Source organism: Pygocentrus nattereri, chromosome 21 (assembly GCF_015220715.1).
Source record: "Pygocentrus nattereri isolate fPygNat1 chromosome 21, fPygNat1.pri, whole genome shotgun sequence".
In the NCBI taxonomy this organism is placed as follows: domain Eukaryota; kingdom Metazoa; phylum Chordata; class Actinopteri; order Characiformes; family Serrasalmidae; genus Pygocentrus; species Pygocentrus nattereri.
Genome location: NC_051231.1, coordinates 34,277,549 through 34,289,804, shown reverse-complemented (window position 1 = coordinate 34,289,804; position 12,256 = coordinate 34,277,549). Strand labels below are relative to the sequence as shown.

Below are 12,256 nucleotides of genomic sequence, written 5' to 3'. Positions count from 1 at the left end.
GACAAACATTGAAATCGCAAGAGAAAATAACTGCATATACTGTAGTGTATATACTATACAGTAAATATATACACATATACTGCACCTCATAATTCAGGAATCTGTATTTTTGGGATTATCGATTATTTATTTGCGCATTTCTGCTGATCTCGCTGTCTGTCCGGGTGACGTCACGCCCAGCCCCGCCCCGCCGCCCCACTGCCCCGCCCACTACGCGGCGTAACGTCAGCGCTCCCTCGCCTCGTTCCGCCATTTTAGTCCGCTCTCTCCGGCGGATCCGGCGCGTTTCTCTCTCCCCTGAACCCCTAAACCCGCTCCGCCGCCGCTCCGCCGGGCGAACAGCTTCGTCTCCACTTTACTGTCAGAGCAGTGAATACGATGCCGAGCCAGCCGCTGCGCGTGGCGGTCGTTTGCTCCAGTAACCAGAACCGCAGCATGGAGGCTCACAACATCCTGAGGTAACCGAGAGAGAGGAGGACGACCTGCCGCACACGCGGGGAGCGGCGCCCTCTGAGCCCGAGCGGCGAGCAGGAGACGCGGCGAGGCCGAGCGTTTCAGCCTCGGCAGCGAAATCGGTGTCAGCAGCCTCCATCGGTGGCTTCCTGCTCCAATTGTCCCGTTCCACCTTAAATGGGGCAGTCCGTCGCGCTGTGGCGCCGGAGAGTGGACCGTAACAGCTGCGCCGTTTAAGGTGGAACGGGACAGTTCGAGCAGGAAGAAGCCGACTTCCCTGTCATATCAGGTTCCAGTTTGTGGTCCTGAGCGGCTCCGTTTTCGCCCAGGTTGCGCGTTTCTGAGCTTTTTGGGCTCCAGGTCGCCTTTTTGGAGCCGCCCTGCTGTGTCATTCAGCCGGAAACGGGGGAGATTTTAAAAAGAAGGCTTTAAACGACCGACCGGAAGAAACACTTTAACACACACACACACTTGGGTTCTCTAGTAAAGGCAGTGGTTCTGTTTAGAACCATAAGTTCCATGCAGAAACATTCCAGCATGAGATCGATGGAGAATGTTCTCTAGGGTTCTGTGTGGCATCAAAAAGGGTTCTGCTGTCAGTATGATGTCAAGCTAGTAACCGTAGAAGAGCCCTTTTGATGCTGTAAAGAGGCATTTTCAAAAAAAGGTTCCTCACAGAACCATGTATAACGTTCTCCATCAATCCGAAGAACCGTTTAAGCATGAAATGGCTCTATGTAGAATTGCTGGACCATTGCCTTTACTAAAGAACCCTTGGAGAACCTTTTTAATGTGTTGTTATTTAAGTCACTGTTTGTTTTGTTTGTTCACTTAAAGGAGGAAAACCGCAACAGACGAGGGAGATTCCCGCGAGATGCCGCAGGACGCCACGCAGTCCCTGACAGGGGAACTCCACTGATTTCTCAAATGCTGCACAATTAACTGGTTCAGACGTAAACGCAGCGCTTCTGTGTGAAACGCTCTGTTCTAGATAAACTTACCGAGTCAGAACCGCTCACAGTGGTGGTGATGGGAACCAGACGTCCCTCTAAAAGCTCCTACAGAAAGTTCCTACATGAACTGGTTCTGAATTCACTGCCTGATGACTGAGACGCTGTTTTATGAGAGTTTAGAGAACTTCAACTCCATTCATGGTGGAGGGAGACATGCAGGGCGCTGTGCGGCAAAATAGTCCCCAAAGAAAACTCAGTATTCCAGATTTTCCACTGTTTTCCATCATCAACATTCCATATAAGCTCAGAAGACTCGTGTAGGTTCTCTGGTGGTTCTGGATGGTAAATAAAGTGTCTATATCTGTGTTGTAGTCATGGCGACGCCTGGTTCCCATCACCACCACTGTGAAGACGTCTTGAGTCGGCGAGTTTCTCTACCGTGAACCAAAACCAATCTGAACGATGTTTGCGTTTCAGCAGTTAAATTGTGCAGCAAAGGTGTAGAAAATTTGTGGAATTCCTCTTTAAATTCCGCCGAGGTCTTACTGGGGTGTGTTGGAAAATGTGTGGAGAAGGAAAATCCAGCCACTATGAGTGGCTGACGAGTGTTACTCAAACCAAACGCTCAAAACTTCTTTAGTTCGTTTTTAAATTGATCACACACTAAAAGGAGCCGAGACGGCCAGCGGCTTGTAGAAGCTCTTGAGTGATGACCGGCTGCTTTTCTCGGTCATTACGCCGGTGAAGGCCGCCACGTTTTGTAGGGATCCTGAGAAATGAGGGCTTGGTTTACGTGAAGTTGAAGGAATCAACCGAGGTGTCCCTCCAGACCTTCGGTCACCCACAGTCCTTCACCCAGCAGCTCAAGAAGTTCTCAAGCATCATTTAAACTTTACATCAATAAGTGGTGCGATTAGTCCGCTCAGGTCATCACGACTGTAAGTGAGCACTGAAGAGGATCCCTCATACACCAGCGCTGCCGAGGCCTCCTACCTCGTCTGCAGGTAGGCTTGCCGCCTGTCCATCTTGGAGATCCATTCCTGGTCGCTGTCCTGGATTCTCAGCGTTCCGGCTTGATCGCAAACTCTTTTAAATACAATCCAACCGTTTGTATATAAAGAATGGGTTTGATTGGTTTGGATTAGCACCATATGTTGGGAAAGGAGCCCTGTTGGAGAGACCGGGCACCTGGAGAGCGACAGCTGAGAAGATTAGGGTCTGGCTGAGCTCACGTCTGTCTTAGACGGCATTGCGGTCAGGGTGGCCCTTCTGAGTTTGGCAGAAATCAAGCCACTGACTCAAGACACTTTGCCTGTCTTGAGGACCACCTCTTGCTGCTTTAGCCTGCTTTTTCTAAAGCTTGTAGATCATTTAAAGAAGCGTCATCATACGCTGGCTCTTCTCTGCGAATACACACAGTGGTTTGGTTTTTCTTCTCCAAACATCTCCCAGCGTAGCTCCACAGGATCTCAGTGGGCTTTAAACGGTGCCTGAATGTCTCCTAACGATGCCTGTGGCATCTTGCGTTGTCTTGTTGGAGTGTTGGTCGTTTGGTGTGGTTTTTCTTTCATTGAAGTGAACACAAAGTGGCTCACCATCACTTTGACCTTCGAACAATTGCACACTCATTTACACGCTCAGACATGCATATCACTGCTGTCGGAACAAAACCCAGTATCTCCATTTTTCGTCGTTTTTCAGTTTTTTATGGAATTTGAAAATGCCTGCTGCCCTTTACATTGTGGGTAGATTTCATGATGAACTGACCAAACGAACCGGCTCAAAATGACTTGGAAAAAATTCTGTTTCCATTGACTTACATTAAAAGTCAAGCAGGTTTTTTCCTTCTCCTGTAAAGTTACACATTCTGGAGATGCAAGGTTTTATCAACAGTGATGTGCTCGCACATAATAAGCTAGAAATTGGCAGAAAGGCCACAAACTCACAGAAAGCCTTAATGTATGTGATGCAGACGTTCACAGCGTCACGTCCAGATCCATACACAGCCTTAATTTAGGGAAAATGAGGGCAGGTGAGCTTCGTGACGCAGGAGACTGTCTTTCGGTGTCCGTTCGGAGCCGCCGAGTCATTTGAACTGTGTGATATCATTTGTTTTATCCTGGTTGTTCACTTTTTCTCCATGTTCCTGCAGCAAGCGCGGCTTTGACGTGCGATCGTTCGGGACGGGAACCCACGTGAAACTCCCTGGGCCGGCTCCGGACAAGCCAAACGTGTACGACTTCAAAACCACATACGAACAGATGTACAGCGACCTGGTCCGAAAAGACAAGGAACTGTATCCCACACACACAGACCTTTACCGCACCCCCCCTTACACACCTTCAGAGTCACTACACCAACAAAAACACAGAAAATAGAACGTTCTACCTGGAAAAAGACCACCAGTCTGCGTTCAGGGGTGAACACGTGTAGGTTTCAGGGATGGCTTGTAGCTTTTCGCGTTAGACTCCAGACTCTCAGCAGGCTGCGACACCGTGGGCCCTCAGGATGACTTTATAGAGAGGAAGGGATTTTTAATATTCATCCCCATAACATTCGTTTCCACCCGAGTAGCCGTCCTGTAATTCAGGCACAGAGCTAGCCAACGTGTTGCGTCAGTGCCCTGTCGATCCACAAGCTCGAATCCCAAGACGAAGTGGAGAAAGGAGTCGCTTTCTGTTCAGTAAGGTGGGGTTTTGACACTCTCAGCTGTACAGGCTGCGTTTCCGCCCTCAGGATGACCGTCGGGAGTAGGAAAGGTTATTTTTAGTGTCTGGAGTGTTCGTAGAGTAGTGGCCTACATGTCGGTGCTAAGCAGTTGCATCGATGCACTGGCTTCTCTTTACACAGCTGCCGTTTTGAGGACGACCAATAGCGGAGGAAGAACACGTTTTTTGGCGTTTTGGGGCTGTTTAAGCCTTTAGTTTAAGGGGCTGCAGCGCTTGAACCTTTATAATGGAGCCAGAATTGGTCTCGGAGCAGGAAAGGAGTGTTTTGCACACCTAAAACGGTGAACGTTTCACTCTGACGCGCTTTTCTTCTCAGATTTAGCCTTTTTAAAGTAGATTTACGGCAATTGGCTGACGCTCTTATCCAGAGCGACTTAGTTTGGTCCTTTTACACAGGTGGGCCAAGGTGGGGTTAGGAGTCTTGCCCAAGGACTCTTATTGGTTTAGAGAAGGCTGTTGGACCCCAGTCCACAGCGTGGAAGGCGGAGGTGTTGCCCACTACACTAACCAACCATAGAAGGCTATGATGCAAAGTAATAGACAGAATAGTCAGAATTTGCTTCACTGCAAGCAAATGAGGTTCAAAAACCGACTGCTACACTCCTGAGATGTTTCCTGAAGGGTTCTTTAATGTAAAGCATGGAAGCATGGAGAAATGGTTCTTCTGATTGATGGAGAACATGACGCATATGGTTCTCTAAGGCACCACTAAGGGTTTTTCTATTTTTACAATGTCTGGCTTGTAACAATAGAAGAACCCTTTTGAAGAAGATCCTATGAAACCGTGTACCGCACGTTCATCAGCCTGAACCATTTCTCCATGCGGAGAACGCTTGAAGCCTGCAAACGAGTGTTCATGGCTCTATATAGAACCACTGTCTGTACTACAGAACCATGTGTTGGTGCTAGCTGGTTGGGTCGGTGTAGTGCAGCTGCAGAAGCTTCACTGTTTTTACACAAGAATGACGAAAACGGGAGGAAAAGTGCCTTTTTATACATGGACACGGGAACAAACACGGCTACACACACTTTATCCACGTATGCGCTTGTCTTGAGAGAAGATGCTTGTTCTGGATCCGAAGGCGGCTCATCCTGGAGGGAAAATCTGTTTTTTTTGCCATTTCACACCTTTTTCAGCAGCTAAAGCCACTCTTTGGTGGAGGAACATCGATTTTTCCAAGTCCATCTTCCTATAATTCATTGCTGCCAGGAAAACTGCCTTTTTATACAGGGATGTGTGTGTGTGTGTGTGTGTGTGTGTGCGCGCCTTGTCACGCCATTATTTGCTCTTATACTCGAGCAAGTTGTTGCTCTGTATACGAGGACGACTCCCATGGGAGAGAGACAGCTTTTCTTTCATAGGCATGGCATCACGACGGGCCTCAGGATTCCTGTCTGGAGGAGAAATATTGTCTTTAATATCCGTCTCCATGGCGCTCACCCCGGTCTGGGCTTGGTGTAATAACTGAGTCGCTGAGTGAGTCTACATGAAGACGCATGAGCTTCGGGTTCATTGCGCAGCGACGCTTTCATGCGTGGACGACTGGAACGGGAGGCTTTTATACGCCGGAAAGTCTCGGCAGGTCTGCCTGAAAAACACGGCTTCGTGTGGTGACGAGTTAATGAAGCAGCTCTATTAGACTGAACGAGTGAATCTTTCAGTCGGTGATTTGAGCTAAACTGGTTAATGTGCTCGTTTACCACACGCAGTCTGACCTTCTGCAGTGTAGTATCGTTTCTAGCCTGGGGTTTAGACCCTTTCAGCGGTTTAAGCCTCTTATGCCTTTCACGCATCTCGGTTACCGTCTGGAGGAAGAAGCTGGTTTTTAATATGCGTCTCCCTGGTGATGAACCAGGTGCTGCTTTTAGTGAAGATTATTAAAAGGGGGAAACACTTTGATCTCTAGTGATTCAGCCGCAGGATCGGCCTGTGTGTCTGCGGGAAGAGTCTCCGCGAGTTTAGGCCGAAGATCATTCGTTCTGGTGGGGAAATAAATTGTTTTTATTGGAGTATTTGCTCCTGTGTTCAGAGGAAATACCTGCTTTAGATACGAGGACTTTAAATAAAAGGGGGAAATCTTAATCGTATCTAATCATGCAGTCACAGAACTTTCCGGCGTGTCCGTTTGAATAGGCTGCTTCAGTTTAGCGCACGAGGATTATTCGTACTGGTGACTGGTGCAGAAACATCTCCCGCCGTTTTTATGCATGAATGCGTGTGGAACGCAGAGGCTGTCAAAGATGTCGTGAGAAACGGAGCAGCGGTTACACCGACTTTCATTGGACAGCTGTGATATACGCAGTTATTAAAGTATTTACCTGAGTAAAAGTACTAAAACCCGTTCTTCTTAAAGCCGTTTATATGACGGCTGTATTTCTGTTAGTTTGCCTTTCTGGGCTTTTTCCACAGACCGAAACTCTCTAGTCCCTCAGAGTGACCGCACGGAGTCACAGGTTTAGCCTGTTAGCCAACACTGAGGCAGGAAGACACGCCGTCTGCGCGCCGTCTGCAGCGCCGACGCACAAGGTGCTTCTCTCAGCTTCCCCAGGTGATCCTCACCGTCCTCCCAGCTGCTGATCTGCTGTAAATCATGTGCCCTTTTATTGACTGTGTGTGTACTTGTTACCACATGGTGTGTGTGTGTATATATAATGTGTGTGTGTGTGTGTGTGTACTTGTTACCACATGAGGTGTGTGTGTGTACTTGTTACCACATGAGGTGTGTGTGTGTACTTGTTACCACATGGTGTGTGTGTATGTGTGTGTATATATATATGTGTATATATATATATATATATATATATATATAGAGTGAGTGTGTGTGTGTGTATAAGTGTATAAGCACTCAAATCTCGTTTTCTGGTGCGTCCATTAGTTGCCTGTTGCTGAACTTGCCCTCAAAACATTTGGGCCTGAAGACGTTGGGGCACTTTCTACTGTAGCAAGTAGAAGAATACCGCTTCCCACGCTCCGAGTGATTCTGTGGATGTGATCTGGGATGAAAAACAGGCCGAGTGTCGACTGTAATAAACAACTCATCCAGTCTTAGAGAAACATTTAGCATTTTTCACTCCAGAGATCCTGCTTTGTTTATTTTTTGAGGATAAAAAACGGATGATGACCCTTTTCCCCCTCGACCTGCGCGGCTTTGTCCGGGTGTGTGTGATCTAGTCCGGTTGGCGTGGTTTAGTAATCATTTGCCGCTTTTCTCAAGTCCGTTTTTAAATTTTTTGGTCAGCAGTGTTCCTCTAAAGACGTGCTCGTCAGACGGCGGATGCAGGACCAGAGGTGGTGGCCGCTGCAGCCTCTGTACATGTGGCTTTTACAGTGCGAGGAAACTCCACCTCAGTCTGTTTGCGCTCAGTAACAGAATCATTAGTTCTGAGAAGCCACAGTGTCCTCATGTTTCGGTCCAAGATCAGTGTAACATCCAGTGAGCTGCTCCATCTCTGAGCTCGAAGTGCAGCTTTTCCAAGGGAATTCAAAACCTTTTAACAGGCTCCGTATAAAATTCCCTTCTAGTAAAAGTAAAAAAGGCCAGGAATATCGTTATTGTCTCCGGTCTAGTCTTCGTTAGATTGGGAATGTGCTGAAATTCTCATTGGAGCACAGTTCGGTCTTCTGTTAGAGCTTCTGAATGAATTGCGGAGGCCGAGCAGCAGCAGCCGCCCGAGCGCAGAGGCGCTGCACTGCGTCCGATTAGAGACCGAAACCGACCAGGTCACTAGGTGCTACTACAGACTCCTGAATTATAGTTTTAGATTACACGGCAACAGTGGGTGTGGCTTAAAGCAGTAATTAATTTACTCTCTAACAGGGGGGCGTTCAAACAGAGCAGAAGCACTGATGTAATTCATCCAGCCAATCAGCTTTCTAGGATTTTGAGTAAGCTTGCTTATTGGCTCACTGATGTTGATGAGACCGACTAGGTGGAGTAATTTGGTATTGAATGATGTATTTTTCTTGGATGTACTGTAAAAGTACTGGATTTGATGCTCCTGAGTGGCTCTGGCTCAGAGGGTCCGCCAACAGCTCTGAGCTGACGCAGCTGTTTGGGGCCTAAAGCCTGTAAACGCTGCAGTTGACCAGCAGGGGCGGGCGCAGTACTCCAGGCTGCACTGAAGTGCTGGTTCTCTGTAGATGGAGCCAAAACACAGGTAACGGAGCCAGAGCTGGTCTTGGATCAGTAACGGAGTCTTTTGTGCACGGTGAACGTTTCTCTCCGACGCTGTTCCTCCTCCTTTTAAAGAAGCCGTGACGACTACGATGCGCATCTTACTCGGTTTAATACGCAGAACAGTCCGAATTTATTTCCTCATAAGCAAAGGAGGACGTGAAGCCCACTGCTTCAGCCTTGAAGATGGTTCTTCAAGGGTTCTTTAGTAAAGAAAACGGTTCTGTGTAGAACCATGATCACTCAAATACCCATTGGCCTGCTTAAATTCTTCAGGTTGATGGAGAATGTGTTCTATATGGTTCTATGTAGAAAAACCTTCTATTGTTAGAACTTGACATCGTTACAGTAGCAGAAGTATTTTTTTGATGCAATATAGAACCGGTTCACCATGCAGAGAACCATTTAAGCAGGCAAATAATTCTTTGAGTCTCCATGGTTCTACATAAAACCACTGTCTTTGCTAAAGAACCCTTGAAGATCCATCTTTTCTTTTTTTAGGGGTGTATGTTAGATGGACATTAGGTTATAGTGTATCTAGTACCGGGTCTCTAACTCCGGCTGATGTGAATACTGTGACTTGTGATGGTTCTAATGTTAGTGTGTGTGGCTTGTTCTTGTACAGTGGTTCTGTCTCTCTGTTGGTGTAGTCATGATGAAGTGGACGTTATGGCCAGTTGAGGTTCCTCCATTCCAGTCCAGCTAGGGTTTGTTTGTTTATTAAGCCTTTATTAACTCTCAGTCCCGCCCTGAAGTGGCTGGTATTCCTGAATAGGGTGTTGCAGTGAGTGCCTGCTGTGTTCAGGACCCTGTGGGCTCGGAGTCAGTTAGATGTTGGTGTATCTGAGGGGCAGTAGTGAGTTTTGCCCCAGTGCATCGGGGAGTGGGTAAAGAAGTGTGTTGTAAAGGGGCTTCAGGCGGCTTCACGAGGGGCTTCATAGTGGAAAACGATATTTCTGAATGTTTGTTTGAAGGCGGTGTTGGACAGATTGAGATATAGGTTGAGGACATACTGAAACTTCAGACGAGTGGCTTGATGACGCTCCCTAATCGTCACCATTCTAGATATCGTGTAAGGTTTAGCAGCAGTTTGGTTGACCCGTCAGTCCTGCTCTGCATTTAGGGGGGAAAAGTCCCCAGACACGTTTATGTGTTGGTGCTGTTTGACCATTAGGGGGCGCAGAAGCTCCACAGTTGGAGCTGCATGCTGCTTTATCAGCTCAGACTGCTGAGAGTATGAGTTAAGCTCAGTTTGATCAGGGCAGGATTCGCTCGGTTGGTCGGATAACCTCAGCTAAAAGGAGGTGTGATGAGAGCGTCCCTATTCCTACAGTCACTTTTGGCTCAAAGGGGAATTCCACCCTTATTTTAATTTTATTTATTTCATTTTTTGCATAAGAAACGGGTTGAGACGTAATCAGAGCGGTTTGGTGTGAAATGCTCGGTTCTAGATAAACGTACCGAGTCAGAACCGCTCACAGTGGTGGTGATAGGAACCAGACGTCCCTCTAAAAGCTCCTACAGAAAGTTCCTACATGAACTGGTTCTGAATTCACTGCCTGATGACTGAGACGCTGTTTTATGAGAGTTTAGAGAACTTCAACTCCATTCATGGTGGAGGGAGACATGCAGGGCGCTGTGCGGCAAAATAGTCCCCAAAGAAAACTCATTATTCCAGATTTTCCACTGTTTTCCATCATCAACATTCCATATAAGCTCAGAAGACTCGTGTGGGTTCTCTGGAGGTTCTGGATGGTAAATAAAGTGTCTATATCTGTGTTGTAGTCATGGCGACGCCTGGTTCCCATCACCACCACTGTAAAGACGTCTGAACCGTTTCACACCAAACCGCCCAGAATCTCTCTGTTTATACCTCGAACACACAATTCTGCAGAATTTTTGTCTGTGATGCTTCAGTGAAGTGAATGGGAGCATTTCTAAAACTGTCTTATTCAGGGGCGTCAAACTAGGTTCCTTCTGGGCTGCAGCTCTGCAGAGACGAGCGCCTCCCTTCCCTCAGTGCCCTGAAGGCTTTGCTAATTAGAGGTCACAGTAGACGTTGCCCAGTTTCAGACCCCCAGTTTCGTTCCTTGTGCTCTGCATTTACAGTAAATTAGTCACATTTATATAGTACATTTATTATTGCTGTGCCTCCAAATCCCACTCTGATCATCCTGATCCAGCACTGCGCACACCTCTAAGCCTGAGATGCTTTGTTTTCCTTTGCACTGCCGTCTGTTTCTGCGTGTGCTCCTCCTCTGCCGTGTTTCCTTGACCCTGCTGTTGCTCAGATACACACAGAACGGTATTCTGCACATGCTGGAGCGGAATAAGCGCATTAAGCCGAGGCCGGAGCGGTTCCAGAGCTGCAAAGAGCAGTTTGATTTGGTCATCACATGCGAGGAGAGGGTGTATGACCAGGTGGTGGAAGGTGAGCAGCTTATGTTGTTTATTCTCTCTCTCTCTCTCTCTGTGTCTCTCTCTCTCTCTCTCTCTCTCTCTCTCTCTCTCTCTCTCTCTCTCTCTCTCTCTCTCTCTCTCTCTCTCTCTCTCTCTCTCTCTCTCTCTCTCTCTCTCTCTCTCTCTCTCTCCCCCTCCCTCTCTCTCTCTCTCTCTCTCTCTCTCTCTCTCTCTCTCTCTCTCTCTCTCTCTCTCTCTCTCTCTCTCTCTCTCTCTCTCTCTGTCTGTCTGTCTGTCTGTCTGTCTCTCTCTCTCTGTCTGTCTGTCTGTCTGTCTGTCTGTCTGTCTGTCTCTCTCTCTCTCTCTCTCTCTCTCTCTCTCTCTCTCTCTCTCTCTCTCTCTCTCTCTCTCTCTCTCTCTCTCTCTCTCTCTCTCTCTCTCTCTCTCGTGTACTAGTGACCCTGATTCTGCTCTTACAGCAACAGTTCAGCCAAAAATCAGGTTCTGCCCCAACATGTAGTGGATCAGCTGATGGTAACTGTAGACATTGAAAAGATTCACATCTGAAGACTCAGGTTCTGCGAAGACTGGAGATCTTTCAGGGCGTAACGGCCAGTAATACACGCTCAAGTAGTGTGTGCACAAGTTTCTGCTGTAGCATAACAAAAACCTCCAGACGTTGCTTTGAAAATCTTCTCAAAACTCTCATAAAACGGCGTCTCGGATCTTCGGGCAGTGAATTCAGAACCGTTTCATGTAGGAACTTTGTGAGGAGCTGTTAGAGGGACGTCTGCAGCACCAGCTGAGCGCAAGTTTGATCGTAGCCTAGTTCGGACGTAAACCATCACGGGTTTTCGAGCTAGTCGAGGTCAACATGGTTTCAGCGCCGCTTTAAGTTCTAACTGCAGACGTACACACACCCTGTAGTTGGAGCGAGTTCTGCCACGGTCGGTTTGTTCGATCGACAGGAAAACATGCAAGAAGGCAAGCTACGTCTGTTTGCGTCGACAACCAGGTCTGCAGGATGGATTAGATTAAGATTAAGAGACCCTTATTAGTCCCACAACGGGGAAATTCCACCTCCGCATTTAACCCATCCGTGAAGGGAAACACCACATACACACTAGTGAACACACACACACTAGGGGGCAGTGAGCACACTTGCCCGGAGCGGTGGGCAGCCCTATCCACGGCGCCCGGGGAGCAGTTGGGGGTTAGGTGTCTTGCTCAAGGACACCTCAGTCATGGACTGTCGGCCCTGGGGATCGAACCGGTGACCTTCCAGTCACGAGGCTGGATCCCTGACCTCCTGCCCACTGATGAAGTTCAAATATTGTGCACGAGACACGAGGACGACGCTTTGAGGACCCCCCTTTACTGTAAAACAGCTTCCTTTGGATTTATATAGCACTGTGTGAAAGTTTTAGGGATCTAAGCGAATGTTTAACCAGCTTCCCTCAGCAGTGAGTTTATCACAATATACATCAGAATAAAGTCGTATTCATAATTCAGATAAACAGAAAAACAATAAACAGTAACAAGAATT

The 12,256-nt window shown here is 47.7% G+C and overlaps 1 protein-coding gene across 1 annotated transcript in view; it reads left to right on the top strand.

Moving 5' to 3' along the window:
- The first annotated feature begins 238 nt into the window (after nucleotides 1-238).
- ssu72 (SSU72 homolog, RNA polymerase II CTD phosphatase) overlaps nucleotides 239-12,256 on the top strand; it is a 15,107-nt gene continuing 3,089 nt past the window's right edge. The window contains exons 1-3 of the mRNA XM_037532025.1: nucleotides 239-458; nucleotides 3,559-3,702; nucleotides 10,602-10,741. Of these exons, the coding sequence (XP_037387922.1) occupies nucleotides 379-458; nucleotides 3,559-3,702; nucleotides 10,602-10,741 (364 nt within the window). The 5' untranslated portion in view covers nucleotides 239-378. The remainder of the gene's footprint in view (nucleotides 459-3,558; nucleotides 3,703-10,601; nucleotides 10,742-12,256) is intronic.